At 40.3% G+C, this 14,949-nt stretch overlaps 1 protein-coding gene across 1 annotated transcript; it reads left to right on the forward strand.

The window, feature by feature from the left end:
* Nucleotides 1-9,316: 9,316 nt before the first annotated feature.
* On the forward strand, nt 9,317-14,554 carry LOC307098458 (uncharacterized protein C15orf61 homolog). Its single transcript, XM_079769293.1, has 2 exons — nt 9,317-9,669; nt 13,876-14,554. The coding sequence occupies exons 1-2, from the start codon at nt 9,324-9,326 to the stop codon at nt 14,001-14,003; spliced, it is 474 nt and encodes a 157-aa protein (XP_079625419.1). The 5' UTR covers nt 9,317-9,323; the 3' UTR covers nt 14,004-14,554.
* Nucleotides 14,555-14,949: the final 395 nt, after the last annotated feature.

Genomic DNA, 14,949 nt, shown 5'->3' on the forward strand with positions numbered 1-14,949 from the left:
GAAATCTGATGCCTTCTATTAGGAGTTACATCTCAAGGAGTCACTACATAATGAGGGCTAGACCCTTGTCTGCCCCGTCCTTCCTCTCTGTGGGTTGGCCATACCTTCCTCAAGTTTATAACTAGAAAAAAATGGCAGATAGTAATACCTGCTCCTTAGGGGAGCAGCAGAGATTAATTGGCCAATATTAAGAGAATGTTTCAAAGATAAAGCGTTCTACATAAATGTTTAAGTGTTATGATTGCATGGCTTCTTCAAATGAAAGTTCTAACTTTGAAATGTGATTATACACTTTCCCCCAAAACCCTTGATAACCACATATATAGGTTTATTTTTCACTCTAACAGTCTAACTCATGGTTGTGAAACTTTATTGCACTTGATGGAGGGCCCTGGCTTTTATTAGTTTTAAACTGCTGGTTTCTGGGGTATTTATGTAAATGAGGGAAAGATACCAAAACAGTAAATAATAAGCATGTCCCTGCTGTTTAAAAATCTGTTGGTAAAAAAAAAAAAAAAAAAAAATGTGTTCTGTTATAAGAAGACCCTAAACATAGCACAGAAAAATATAGCTTTGGATTCTATGCATAAAATAATGTTTTGAGTTTGGGGGTCTTTTTTATGGTAGTTTCCCCCAAGCATTTCTTAACCATTCTGTATACATTTTATTGCACTTCCACAGTTGTCACCATATACATCATATGTATGTGTGTATGGATATATATGGAGAGAGAGAAAAATGAGTAAAATGCTACATTTTAAGATTTTTTTTTCTTTAACAACATGTTGTAAAGTACACCAGATGGCTAATTATAGCTCCAGGAAACAAAAGGCCACACCCAAGTTTATTGCAGTTGCCTCATAAGGAATGTTATGATCAAATCATGGTCCCATAAACAAAACAGCTGACCTTTTCCATTAGTTGCAAGATAAACTTCATATTCAAATTCAATTTTGGTTTATTTAAAGATTTATGCTTCTTTGCTTTCCAGCAGATGACACAAAATACATACTCTGCAATCATTGAAAAACTCAGAATTATCTAACAATGCATTCTTTATTTCCAAGTCCCCTTTACAATACCTTTCTACTCATTCCTACTCATTTCAAGCTCAACATGTATAGATACAGTCCTAAGCCAAAATATTACAGATCATTTGCAACAATAATGAAAAACCAGAAAGATATAAATGTTCAACAATAGAGCATTGCTTAAAAATTATGGAGTATCTATCAAAGGGGACTCTATACAGACATTTAAAAATCATGTCACTACACTTGCTATATGAATTTTCACATTAGCTTTATTTGTAATAGCCCCAAACTAGAAACAACCCAAATGTCTGTTGTCAACAGGTGGATGAATAAAGAAATTGTGGGGTATCCTTACAATGGAATACTACTCAGCAATGAACAGGAATGATCTGTTGATAAACTCAGAGATGTGGATGAATTCTAGCTAATAAAAGAGTAATATTCAAATTAACCATCACTCTGCCACACCCACAAGCTACGGCCACCAGCCAATCAGGAGCAAGTATGCAAATTAACCCAACCAAGATGGCTGCGGCCACAGAGCGAACAGGAGGCTTGGGTTGCCCCTGGCGATGGAGGAAGCCAAGCTTTCCGCACACCCTGGCTGGCCAAGGCCTCCACTCAAGGCTACAAATTTCAATTATACAAGATAAATAAATCACAACAAAAATGGCTGTGGTCATGGGGCAAGCAGTCATCTTGGCTCCGCTCAAGGCTACAAAGTTTTAATTATAGAAGATAAATAAATACCAGATACCAGGGCCTCTGCTTGGGTCACTGGGGGGCGTGGCCAGCCTGAAAACCACCACAGGCCCCTCACCCAGGCCACCCCATGCCCCAAGGGAACCCCCACCCTGATCCGGGACACCCTTCAGGGCAAACCAGCAGGCCCCCACCCGTGCACCAGGCCTCTATCCTATCTAATAAAAGAGTAATATGCAGATTGACCATCACTCCAACACACAAGATGGCTGCCCCCATGTGGTCAAAGATGGCTGCCACAAGATGGCCAGCAGGGGAGGGTAGTTGGGAGGGACCAGGCCTGCAAGAGAAGGCAGTTGTGGGCAATCAGGCCAGCAGGGGAGGGCAGTTGGGGGCGATCAAGCCGGCAGGGGAGGGCAGTTAGGGGTGACCAGGCCAGCAGAGGAGGGAAATTGGGGCGACCGGGCCTGCAGGGAAGGGCAGTTGTGGGGGGACCCAGGCCTGCAGGGAAGGGCAGTTGGGGGGGACCAGGCCTGCAGAGGAGGGCAGTTAGGGGTGACCAGGCCTGCAGGGGAGGGCAGTTAGGGGCAAACAGGCTGGGAGGGGAGCAGTTAGGCATCAATCAGGCTGTCAGGAGAGTGGTTAGGGGGTCATCAGGCTGGCAGGCAGAAGCAGTTAGGGGCAATCAGGAAGGCAGGCAGGCAAGCAGTGGGGAGCCAGCAGTCCTGGATTGTGAGAGGGATGTCCGACTGCCCGTTTAGGGGATTGGGCCTAAACGGGAAGTCGGACATCCCTCGAGAGGTCCCAGATTGGAGAGGGTGCAGGCTGGGCTGAGGGACACACACCCCCATGCACGAATTTCATGCACCAGGCCTCTAGTCTCAATATAATGTGCTAAATGAAAAAAATCCAGACAAAAATGTTATGTTATCTATTTACATAACATTTTTCTTAAGACTACTTTGTCTTTAAATATACCTGAAGTTTTTTTTAATTTTTCTAATTATAGGGACATTTGCTTTTGATTAAAAAATAAAAATAAAATAGAAAAATGTTTGAAAAACAGGAAAGCACCCTTACTCTCTATTCCTTTGTTTTATTTTTCTTCAAAGCACTTAACAATATGTGGTATTACATAATAGATTTATTTTTTATTATTTGTCTCACCCAATGGATTGTAAGTATAAAGATATAGCCCCAACTCCTAGAACAATACCTTATCAGTAGCAAGAGTTGCTCAATTAACATATATTTATTGCAGTTATTATTTTATGAAATACGTACTAAGTTCCTATTATATAGTCCTTTATCTTTGTGTATATAATATTTTAATAGGATCATATCAAACATACTGTGTTGCAGACTGTGTTTTTCACTTAGCAATAAATTATGAAGACACATGGGAAATTTTTACTCAAAGTGATTTCAATAATGGTGTAAAGAATGTTGATAATCCCTTATTGTTAGACCAGTACATGGGCATTTTGATGCATCCTTCATCCATTTTGAATAATATCAACCAATTAAAATAGTAATAATATTAATAATGCTTTATAGTTATATACTTTATAGTTTACAAACTATTTTCATATTCCATTTGATTTTTATGATAAACTCAAGTGAGCAGAGCAGAAACTCAAGAGGTTAAATAATTTCCATTAAACAATAAAATAGGAAGTCCAGACTCAAACCTAGGTCTCTGCAGCCTGGGCTCCTCACTGTACCTCCCATCTCCCTGGTTGAAACCTTCATTTTACGGGTGAATGATCCATGCTTAGAAAAGTGGGTAGTGATGTGCCCAGAGTCCACACAGGCTTCTTAAGAAATAATACAGATGGAGAAGAACCAGGACTCCTGACTCTGTCCAAGGCTCTCTCCACTACACTATTTCTCAACTACATGCTGGCTCAATAAATTAGAAAAAAAAAATCCTAAATTACTGCATAGTTTAAAACGGCAGCCAATACATGCTGTTATACTTCTCTGAAGATTACACATTATATTTGCTAGTGCTGCGAAGTGCCAACCTGATGGCACTTGCAATCCTGAGCTTATTTGATGTGGTTGGGAAGCAAATGAGATTCCAGGGCCCCTGTTGCGCATAGGTGCTCAATGAGCACTTCCTGCATGGTGGGGAAGTGCCCTATATTTACAGGATTTGATCCAGTTTAACAGCAAGATCTAATGTTAAAATTCGCCTTGTAAAAGTTTTCACCCTCGTTCACACAAAAAACAAGATTCTGAGATTATGACTAGCAATTTTTCATGAGTTGATTTATCTGAATAAAACCTATAAGGTTTTGAACCATTAAACATTCGATTTAGAAAAAAAAACTTAGCATACAGAAGAATAAACTGAAAAATGGAACAGATTTGTTTCTTGTAATAATTATGAGCAATATCTCAAACTCAGCATCCTTAGACCATTGAGCTGTGTAGGATGAATGTGCTAATTAATCAATTACTACCCAACAATGTACCCTGTTTATTTACTGAAATGCACCAGAAATGTGTGCAGAACTGGTAATTATTAATCATCTTCAGTAACAAATATGACTCAAGTTCACCTTCATATAATTAATAGAGCATGTAGTTAGCTTTAACATCTTGCTTTATTAGAAACAGCAATAAAGAATAAAAAGAAAGAGCTGAACCACAAGCGTGGTTTACTGAAATGCTGGCTTGGACTAAATGTGCCTATTATCCATAGCAGCAGTATTACTCATACCATCCAAATTATGGCCAGATGCTCTCTCCTTTAAAACCCAAGTTTTTTAAACTAAACTTTTAAATTTGAATAAAATTTTAAACTTACAAGAAAGTTGTAAAAGCAGTCCAAAGAATTCCCATGTACTTTTTATTCGGGTTCCCACAATAAAACCCAAGTTTTAGGGCTTGATAACTTACTTAGACTTGAGATCTTCGTTGGTGGTGCCCAAATTCCTTAATGCATGGCTGGCCCTCAATTTCAATAGACATATAAATTGTTGTTTTACAGCAAATTTTGCAAGTGATCCAGTTTTGAAAAATCACTTTGAGAGTCATCATGTAGGTCACCCCAAAATTTCCTTTGAGCCAGGCAGACTTCTGGGCTAGATAGGCCATATTTTGGAACGTAAATGTTAGCTCCTGTGCCCGTACTGATTGTGCAACATCTAAGGAATGTTCAATTGTGTCAATTACATTTCCATCTACGTTTTTAGTCCCTCCAGTTTAGGTTCAAATCCCAGCTCCACCACCTGGCTGCAGGGAGCTATTTTAACCTCTCTGGCATTCTTTTTCCTCAGCTTGAAAATGAGGAAAATGAAACCCTGCTTTGGAACGTTGTTGAAATGAGATAATAGGTATAAACTATCTAGCAGAAGCAAACTCTCAGGAACTGGTAGATATTATTATGTTAATTTTATTATCCTCTATGGCCACTTTTAGCTTAAGAAACTGAAATGTGTCTTCTATTCACATACAAAGATATTTCATAGCATGGAAACTGCAAATGTGGATGAACATTTTTGAAAGTTTTCTCCTGAAGGGAAAAATCAGATAAAATTTAATGTTATTGTACAGTAAATTAAAAACCTGTCCCATCTGAAAATACCAGTCACTTCAAAACCTAAACTGACAAATCATAAACCAGGGTGGACTTCAGTATTTCTATTATTTAATGATTCAAGTCCCTTTAAATGGAGAGCTCCCTTAGGGCATCTCCATATTTGTTTATAGATCATTAGCTACTTGACAGTGAGACTGGGGAGGGGCATAAAGACTTACAGCTAACACTCTACAAGCCACTGTTGGTTGAAGATCAGCAATAAAGCCAAAATATCTTAGGAATTTGATATCAATATATGATTTGTGCTACAAGATGTCACATGCTATTCATGAATTGCTTTACGAAACTGGGGCCATAACTATGGCCTATGTGACAAGGTGAATTTACTTGATCATGTTTTCAAATGCTTCCCCAACCATTGATTACATATTATAAAGATTTGTAATATTGGAAACATGACCATAAAATGGATTGTGTTATCCACCAGCATAAATCGTTACCTGGTTTCAAAAAGTCACAAATGTCACCTTACCACCAGATTCTAGCATCCACCGCAGAAAAAGGGAATAGAAATGTTTCTGAATGAAAAGCTCACTGAAAACTAGGAGGCCAGAATTTTGATTCTTGTATATGATTTTGGATAAGTTTCTTACCTATTCTGTAGTTTAACTTCTCCAACTACCAAAATTAGAATTTTAATTAAAACCACTGACCCTATATGTAAGTTTTTTTCCCCAACATCCCTCAAACACAGAGGGATTACTAGAGGCCTGGTGCACAGATTATTACTAGAGGCCTGGTGCACAGATTCATGCACTAGTGTGGTTCCTTGGCCTGGCCTGCGCTCTCTCGCAATCCGGGACCCTCGGGGGGATGTTGGATAGCCAGTTTCAGCCAGATCCCCACAGGTCAATCCAGACAGGAGGGAGCCCGATCCTGTGCGTTGAGCATCTGTGCCCTGGTGGTCAGTGCGCATCACAGCGACCAGTCGTTCGGTCATTTGGTCGCTTAGGCTTTTATATATATAAATTAGAGGCCTGGTGCACGAAATTCGTGCATGGAGGGATCCCTCAGCCTGGTCTGCACACTCTCGCAATCAGGGACCCATCAGGGGATGTCCAACTGCTTGATCAGGCCTAAACCAGCAGTCGGACATCCCTCTCACAACCCAGGACTGCTGGCCCCTAACTGCCGCCTGCCTGCCTGCCTGCCTGATCACCCCTAACCACTCTCTGTCTGCCTGCCTGATCACCCCTAACCACTCTGCCTGCCTGCCTGATCGTCCCAACTGCTCACCTGCCTGCCTGATCTCCCCTAACTGCTCGCATGCCTGACTGATCGCCCCTAACCTCCTTTGCCTTGACCCCCCCCCCCCCCCCCCCCCCGCCGCGGCTTTATCTGGAAGGACATCGGAATGATGTCCAGAAGGTTGTTCAGCTGTCTGGTCTAATTAGCATATTACACTTTTATTATTATAGATATTATTAACTTTATTGTTGAAAGTATTACTTATGTCCCCTTTTCTCCCCCTTTGACCCACTTCTTAAAAATTATTATTCATTGATAATAATTGAATATGCCAAATACTGTCATAGATGCTGGATCACAAAGGTTAACAGAACAGACATAAATTTCTGACCTTAGGAAGTTTACATTCCAGTCAGGGCAAACTTGAGAGTAGTTTAGACAGATGCTTTTGGATGAGATTCTGTACCCACTATGTTCACAGTAAAATGTTTCACCAGAGTAATTCTTCTTGCCACTCTTTGTAACAGCAGTCCCAGCTGCCAGCCAACTCCTTGGGGGGCTGTCAGGACATCAATCAGTTCCACAGAAAGCTTCAAGAAGATCTAGATAAGAATACAGCAGTTCCTTCCTTTCCTAATGACTTCTGCCATCACTCAGAACTTCCGTGAAGATAACTTTGCATAAAACCAATGTATACTGTCCTTGCCAGGGCAGACACAAAGCTACAGGAATGGAGCAGCAATTGGTGTTTGCCACTGATGGGAGCAGGGAGAATTAATAAGCATTCATCCAGTAGAGGTAACTCACCACCACCTCCTCTGGTGCTGAGCTTGGCTTAGAAGGCACTGAGCCATTAAGCAGATTTGGGTGGCTCTTTTGGCAGATCTGTTTTTAAGTTCCAAAGCATGCTGGAATATGAATCATCTCCATGGTCCTTCTTTCCTTCACCCAAAAGTCCTTAAGCCTCAAACTGGAAATTGTAAGTAAAGTCCTAAGTGTAAACATTTCTATCCTTTTTTTCATAAGTCTTTTCTCTTTTACCAACATGTTGACATATTCACCCAGTTCTTGCCTATAATTCTCCCTCTGAGAATAGCAGTGAATTAAAATCTACCCTACTTTCTTTTAAATCACATTATTAGAAAAATGTGAATAAATCAGGATCTCAGTAAGGTTGGGGCCAAAAAATACATTTTCTGAGCATGGTCTGAAGACTTTGTATTTATTATTTTAGCTACCCAATTTCCTTACACTTAATTCCCTTTTTGCTAAAAACAAAACAAAAAGAAACCCCGCAAGACAACAACAAACCAACTTCATTATTGTTTTTTTAAAATTTACCTATAAAGTTAATGTTAAAATCTTGAACTTTCAAATGTTTAGTAATAAAACACAAGTTTTCATCTACTTTATAGGTTGAGGTTCTGTGACAGGCTTTGTTTTAAAATTTAATTTGAAAACCACAGTACTGAATAACTTCCCTAACTCCTTGTCTTAGCTTCCCTCCAGCCATTTCTGTGCCAGTCAAACCACATCATGCCTCCGCCCAAAATTTTTTAAAAACTGTTATCTAATAGGGAATCCTAAAAAGTAAAATTCAAATTATTTGCATGACTACAAGGCCCTTCAAGATTTGGCACATGGTAGTGGGTACTCAATCACTATTTGTTGAACAAATCAATAAAAAACTGGAAACTGTAGAACTAGCCACACTATCCTGCATTCCTTGAGTTTCAACAACTATAGTAATTATTATATGCTGCTTACACATAATTATTGCATTTATACACAGTGCTTTCCACACACATCATCTTATTTAAATCTAGTGTCTACAAACAAGATGAGTTTGGGAAAATGCTTCCTTAGTATGTACATTATCTCAAGAGACTTCAAAGTTTAAGATTTTCCTAACATACTATCTTGATAATGCGTCACTGAGGGTTATAAAGGTCTATAAGTAAAACACTCCTGGTCTGGCGCTCACCAAGCTCTTAGGGGAGGTCAACGGTGGTACATATCTGGGCACCACCACACGGAGAGACCTGGGACGTTTTTTAGAAATAAACTTTTTATTTTGAAATATCTGGGACTTAAACAGTGAACATGACCACAAAGACTTAAACATCGGTTTGTTTTGTTGTTGTTGTTGTTTTTAATTTCAGAGAGGAAGGCAGAAAGAGAGAGAGGAGAAACATCAATGAGGAGAGAGAACCATTGACTGGCTGCCTCCTGCAGGGGGGATCTAGCCCAAATGTGGCTTTTGCCCAGACACGGGAATTGAACCCTGACCTCCTGGTTCCTAGGTTGAGGCTTAATCACAGGCTTTAACTCACTTCCCTGAGGACACCGTCTCCCGTGTGTTACCTCGACTACAGCGCCGACCTAAGGATCTCCCTGGAGCCCGGGCCTGGGAGATGGGTGCGAGGTCTGCCACTCACTAAGGAGGTTCCTACCCGAACTGGTAAGACCTCCCAACCCCTCCGCCAGCGTTATTAGCGACCACAGGAGGTCATAGTGACGACTCCACCACCTTATTCACGCCGCTGACCCTCCCCACCCTGCGCCGATCACCGGGCCCACCCCGTCCCCTCCGCCCTCTCCGCCCTCTCCGCAGAGGCCGCGGGACACTCGTGAGCGCCGCCGCCCCGGGGGGTCTCGCGCGCTCGCGCGCCGCCCGTCGGCGTCCTCGCCGCTCGCCCCGGGGGACCCGCGTGCGCGCTCCAGCCGCCCCGCCCCCAGCGGCGCGCGCCCCACGGCGTCTGCGGGGCGGGGGCCGCGGCGCGCCGGCCATGGAGGCCCTGCGGAAAGCCCACGAGGCCGCGCTCCGGCTGCTGCTGAGCCGGCCCTGGGCCTCGGGCGCCGCCTCCCGCCCGAAGCCCCGCGCCTCGGAGGTGCTGACGCAGCACCTGCTGCAGCGGCGCCTGCCGCACTGGACCTCCTTCTGCGTGCCCTACAGCGCCGTCCGCAACGACCAGTTCGGCCTCTCGCACTTCAACTGGCCGGTGCAGGGCGCCAACTACCACGTCCTGCGCACCGGCTGCTTCCCCTTCATCAAGTATCACTGCTCCAAGGCCCCCTGGCAGGACCTGGCCCAGCAGGACCGGTTCTTCACGGCGCTCAAGGTCGTCAACCTCGGTGAGTGGCCCGGGCGGGGGAAGCTCGTCCCACCGACGAGGGCCCCACTGTTTGCAAAGCACGCTGACACCCCCTCGCTCGGAGGCCGGGACCCCGGCCCAGGGCCAGTCCACGTTGGCCCGGGAGGAGCCCTGTTTCGGCCGCCTGCAGGCTCTCCCGGGCGCACGGGCTCGCCACGCTCGCCCCTCGCTGCTGCGTTTCGCAGACACTGCCTCCGCGTCCCACACACCCACTCCTCCCGCACAGGCCTGGGCTCTGGGCTTGGTACCCTACCCCCATCCCCTACCCCCACCCCCATAAGTGCCCCTCAGGGCTAAGCTGTTGCTACTGACTCGTCCCAGAAAGTGGGCGATATCCACAGGCCTGGGGATCACCCTGGGGATGTGGCTTTCCATCCTCACTTCCTACCGCAGTGTAAGCCACTGGCAAGTAGCTCTGAAGTTTTAAAAAAATGTCTTATTGCATGGCAGGCTATGTCCCCATGGACATATATATGCGTGCGTTCATACTCTAAAATCGAACTACTTCTTTAAAGTTTCTTTGTTTTGTTCATATGAAATCCCAGCAAGTTCCTTCTGCTAAAAGCACTAAAGGTTTTCACCAGTCATACTAGTGTGCTCAGATGCTAGGCCTAAAAGATATGTAAAAGGCTGCCCCTTTAATATTTGTAGGTTTTCATGGGCATATTCTAATTCTGAGAGTGTTTACTCTTGCTGGATGTTTGTTTTCTTTTGGCTAATGACAGAAGAGGCATAAACATTGGCATGAGGTGTCCTTTATAGATCGGTGAAAAATAGGCCTCAAGATGTTTTGAACCTATTAATAGCTGATACTAAATTAGTCCAAATTTTAGTAATTCAAAATCTTGACGTGAGAGCTGAACCATGTTACCCAACCAGTTTTTTAAACTAGAATGAAAGCTACAGCAGCTGCACTCGTGTTATGTAGTCTGATCGCTCATTAAATTTAAATATGGTGTGTATGTTTTTGCATATAATAACTCACAAATGTCAGTCATGGGGTTTTTGAGCCATTGCTCCCCTGGGATTATCCTGGGTTCAGTCCAGTAAGGAGCAGAATATTTAGCAATGTGTAATCCTTTAAAAAATGTCTTATTGTTTGGCTGATGAACTATAGAGCATGCCCACTAATTCTGAGGTTGATAGGAAGTTGAAAGGGATAGGTGACTTAGATGGTTCAATTATTTGGCATGATGACTTGAGAAAAAGTGTAACAGGAGCCGAATGCCTTCTTTTAAGTTTTCACGCTTTAAAACCTAACACTTTAGGAACACCTCAGTGGTTAGGGTTGTTTTTTGTTTTTGTTTTGTTTTTTGTTTTTTAGGTAGAAAGAAATTCAAAGAAAAGTAGGATACCTAGAACATTCTCATTTGGAAAAGTAAAACCTTTTGAAGAAAGAAAGAACAGTTGTAGTTTTGTGTGTTTTTTGTGGAAGAGAAGGTTGAAGAGTGATTGAATGGTCTTTTAGAAATCCAAAAAATCCTGCTCAGATGGGAATAAGAGTTTTAAGTTAAACAGAAAGGAAACTTTCTGCTCATGCATACTTTAATACAAATTGGATTGTACTGATAAAGGGAATTTATTTTTGGACTTTGTAAATAATGTATCCACCAATTTGGTAACATTTATTTTGTAATTTTGTCTGAAGGTTAGGGAATGTGAATTAGATAATAGGATTCTTTCCTACTCTATGATCTACAATTGCCCCTCTGGATCATTAAGTACATCATTTATTGATAGAAATACTCAGGATTTTATTTGTCTTCTTCCCTTCCAAATTAGAAATTATCAGAGTAATTCATTTTTCCATTTTTTAAGTAATAGAGATTTCTCTCTTACCCATTTGTTCTCTTTCTCCTCTGCCTTTTCTTCAGTGGAAGCTGACATTTTACTGATGGTTTATCAGTCTGGGTATCCTGCTGGGAAGTAGATTGAGATTTAAGAAAAGCAACTTACCATTGGAATGAATGGGTAATCGGAGACTTGCTACGAAGTTCTAATTTTTTTTAAGTGCTTAATTTGACAGTGGTTTGTTTACCTACTGTTTAGCTGACTCAAAATGAATTATTAGGCAAAGAACTGACTTTCCAGTTCATTTTAATGTTTTGATATGTTTCAAACAGGCTGGAAAAATTGTTAATTGTTCATGGAATCTTATAGACTTTAAAGCATATGTGCTATAGATAAAGAAAATTATGTTTTTGATGTGTAAATTATACAGCATAAGTGGCAACTCTTCCTATATAGTGTATTAGCCTGACTGTATTAAATAGACTGCAGGAAAAAAATAGAGAATTTCTGATTCCTATATCACAACTCCATCCCTGATCAAACAGCATTACTGCTAATAGCTCTTAGTTGTTTCCTAATAAGAGACATTGTTATTATTAAACTAGTAAAATGGATCAGTCCTCCATTTTAGCTGAAAAAATATTAACCATTTATTTGTATGATTTTTTAAGTGTCAATATATAACTGAAAACGGTGGTAAATACTGTAAAACAAACAAAATTTTCAGTGTCACCAGCTATTCCTTATGTCCTTAGAATTGGTTTAAAAGGGATATGTTATATATTTTACTCTCAGTATGTTTAGAAAATTAATAATTGCCTCTAGAGTCTGTTTTTCTTCCTCACGCCATTGATTTTCAGATTTTGAATTGTGATATCGTATTTTAAATATATATTTTATTTCACCTGATCCCTCTACTCTTTGCTTTTTTCTACCTCTCTTGTTCTTTTTCTTCTCTTGTCCACTACCCCACCCCTTGTCCCACTAGCCTTTTTTCCCCCCTTTTTGGTTAAATAATTTGTAAATAGCTTCATGTAGCTAGTTTTTATGGCTATTTTGTGACACTCCTTTTAGAGATTTTATTTGTGTATTACCAAGGCAAAGAAGGTAATATATTGTAAAGTATTTCATAGGAGTTCCAGGGAACCCTGTGATAGTGAGTGACAAGCTGTGACCCAGTATATTCCTAAAAATAGAGAGGTGCCCGCTTGATTGGGCATTTTTGCTGCTTCTCATTGCCAGCTAGTGATGCTTCTCCTGATTAATCTTTGGCATTACAGTGACTGGAATGCAGCTTCAGGGAATAAGCACAAAGTAGTTCAATGCACTTATACACTCAAAAAGAGCATAGCACAGCAAATACACTCTTGCAGAAAAATAAGAAAAAAAAAAAGCAATATTAGTCCTGAACATGTGTTGATTTCTCTATTAACAAGAAAGAAAATGATTTTCCAAATGTGCAGCTCTAACCCTTTAAATTGTCATTTTTGGTCCAATTCCTACATAGCAACAATAAAATTAATACTTTATTCTGTGTAGAGCATACAATATTTTTTATTGATTCATGTGCCTATGGTTTTCTGCATATCTTTTTAATATGTTAATGGTCATTGATTTTAAATAAACGCTTTAAAAAATATATGAATTGTGAAAGTTTGTGTCCAACATAGTCTCATATACATATCCAAATCTTAGTATAGTATATGTTTAGTTTTATGTATCACAAGTGGCAGTTAATCTCAAGTATATCAGCAAAATCTTATCAAATGGAAATATTCCAAGAAAAAAACACATTGGAGTCTACCATGTGTCTATTTTAAATAGGTTGAAAAAAAGCTTGTTTTTAATCAAATATAAAAATACTATTTCTCATGCCTGTTATTTTAAAATCTTCCTTAGAGTCAAGTTTTGCCATAGTTTTGAAGACCGCTTATTTGACCCAATTTTTTTAAGTTGTACAAAAAAATTACTTTAGCCATCAGTGTTACTGTCTAACTTAAAGTAAAGAAAGTTGACCCAGTGATTTAAGCTCATCCGGGAGTATCTACAACCAAATTAATGAATATTCTATGTTTGCTTATTTGTGAAAAGAATATAGAATTACTTCATAATTACTTGGAGGTAATGAATTGGTGCTTGTAAAGTGCTTTGAACTAAAATTTATACCAGCTGTGTCTTTAGGTTTAAAAATCTCTAGGCTCACACAATTGTTATGTTCCCCAAACAGATGAAACTTGAGCCCTTAGGTAGAGTCAATACTTACTCATATTTTTTATAATTTGATAATTTTTTGACATTGCTAAAGAGTGCTATGCAACTTATATCATGACAAATATATGGGTGCATGATTAATAACTATTGACATTGGGAAATAATGTATTCATTTGTTTTTTAGGTATTCCAACTTTATTATATGGACTTGGCTCCTGGTTATTTGCTAGAGTCACAGAGACTGTGCATACCAGTTATGGACCAATAACAGTTTATTTTCTAAATAAAGAAGATGAAGGTGCCATGTATTGAAAGTGTACATTGGAGAACATAAATATCAGTGGATTTTCTCTTGTGTGTATGTGCGATATTTATTTTTGATCCTTTAAAATAAAACTTTTGCAAACACCGTGTTCTTTCTATGGTGTCTGGTGCTTTAAGATGAATCATGGCCCTCCAGAGGCAAAGCTTTTCATACATTGTTATATATCACATACTCTGTTAGCCCATGGGAACTAGAAACACATGATGCTTATACCAATTTTTTCCCTAGAACTAGATTAAACTACAGTTAAAAATAATTATAACATATATAGATTCTATAGTTAGGTATTAACAAATCCCCTTTGAAGAGAAAATAATAGACACCCACACAAAGAAGAAAGGGGAAAATCTTTTTTATAACATTGGAAAAGTAGGATATATTGTGGAGATAACATAATATTATTGATAAATCCAAAATTGATGAGAATTCTATTTGCAATCCGAAATCTAAACCATTTAGCTGCCAGGATTTTAAATGGAAATTTATTAAAGCCCTTGTACCATTTACCTGGATAAGAGGTAAACTATTTTTTAAAAATTTATTGGATGTATTGGGGTGACACTGGTTAATAAAATTATATAGGTTTCAGGTGTATATTATATTGTATGCTCACCACCCCAAGTCAAGTCTCCTTCCATCACCATTTATTCCTGCTTTACCCTCTTCTACCTCCCCCCAACTCCCTTTCCCCCAGTAATCACCATACTGTATTCTGAGGGGTTTTTTTTTTCTTTGCTTCATCCCTTCACCTTTTTCACCCAGTCCCCAAACCCCCTTCCCTCTGACAGCTGTCAGTCTGTTCTCTGTATCTATGAGTCTTGTTTCTATTTTGTTTATTTTCTTACTAGAGGCCCGATGCACGAAATTTCGTGCAAGAGTAGGCCTTCCTTCCCCCGTCTGCCGACACCGGCTTCCCTCTGGCACCTGGGACCC

The sequence above is a fragment of the Cnephaeus nilssonii genome, assembly GCF_951640355.1.
Source record: "Cnephaeus nilssonii genome assembly, chromosome: 4".
Classification (NCBI taxonomy): Eukaryota; Metazoa; Chordata; class Mammalia; order Chiroptera; family Vespertilionidae; genus Cnephaeus; species Cnephaeus nilssonii.

Excerpts from the sequence above, each read along its gene's own strand:
- LOC307098458 (XM_079769293.1), top strand. The coding sequence starts at position 9,324 with ATGGAGGCCCTGCGGAAAGCCCACGAGGCCGCGCTCCGGCTGCTGCTG. Across the intron at positions 9,670-13,875 it reads GCTCAAGGTCGTCAACCTCG|GTATTCCAACTTTATTATAT; the intron begins GTGAGTGGCCCG and ends TTTGTTTTTTAG.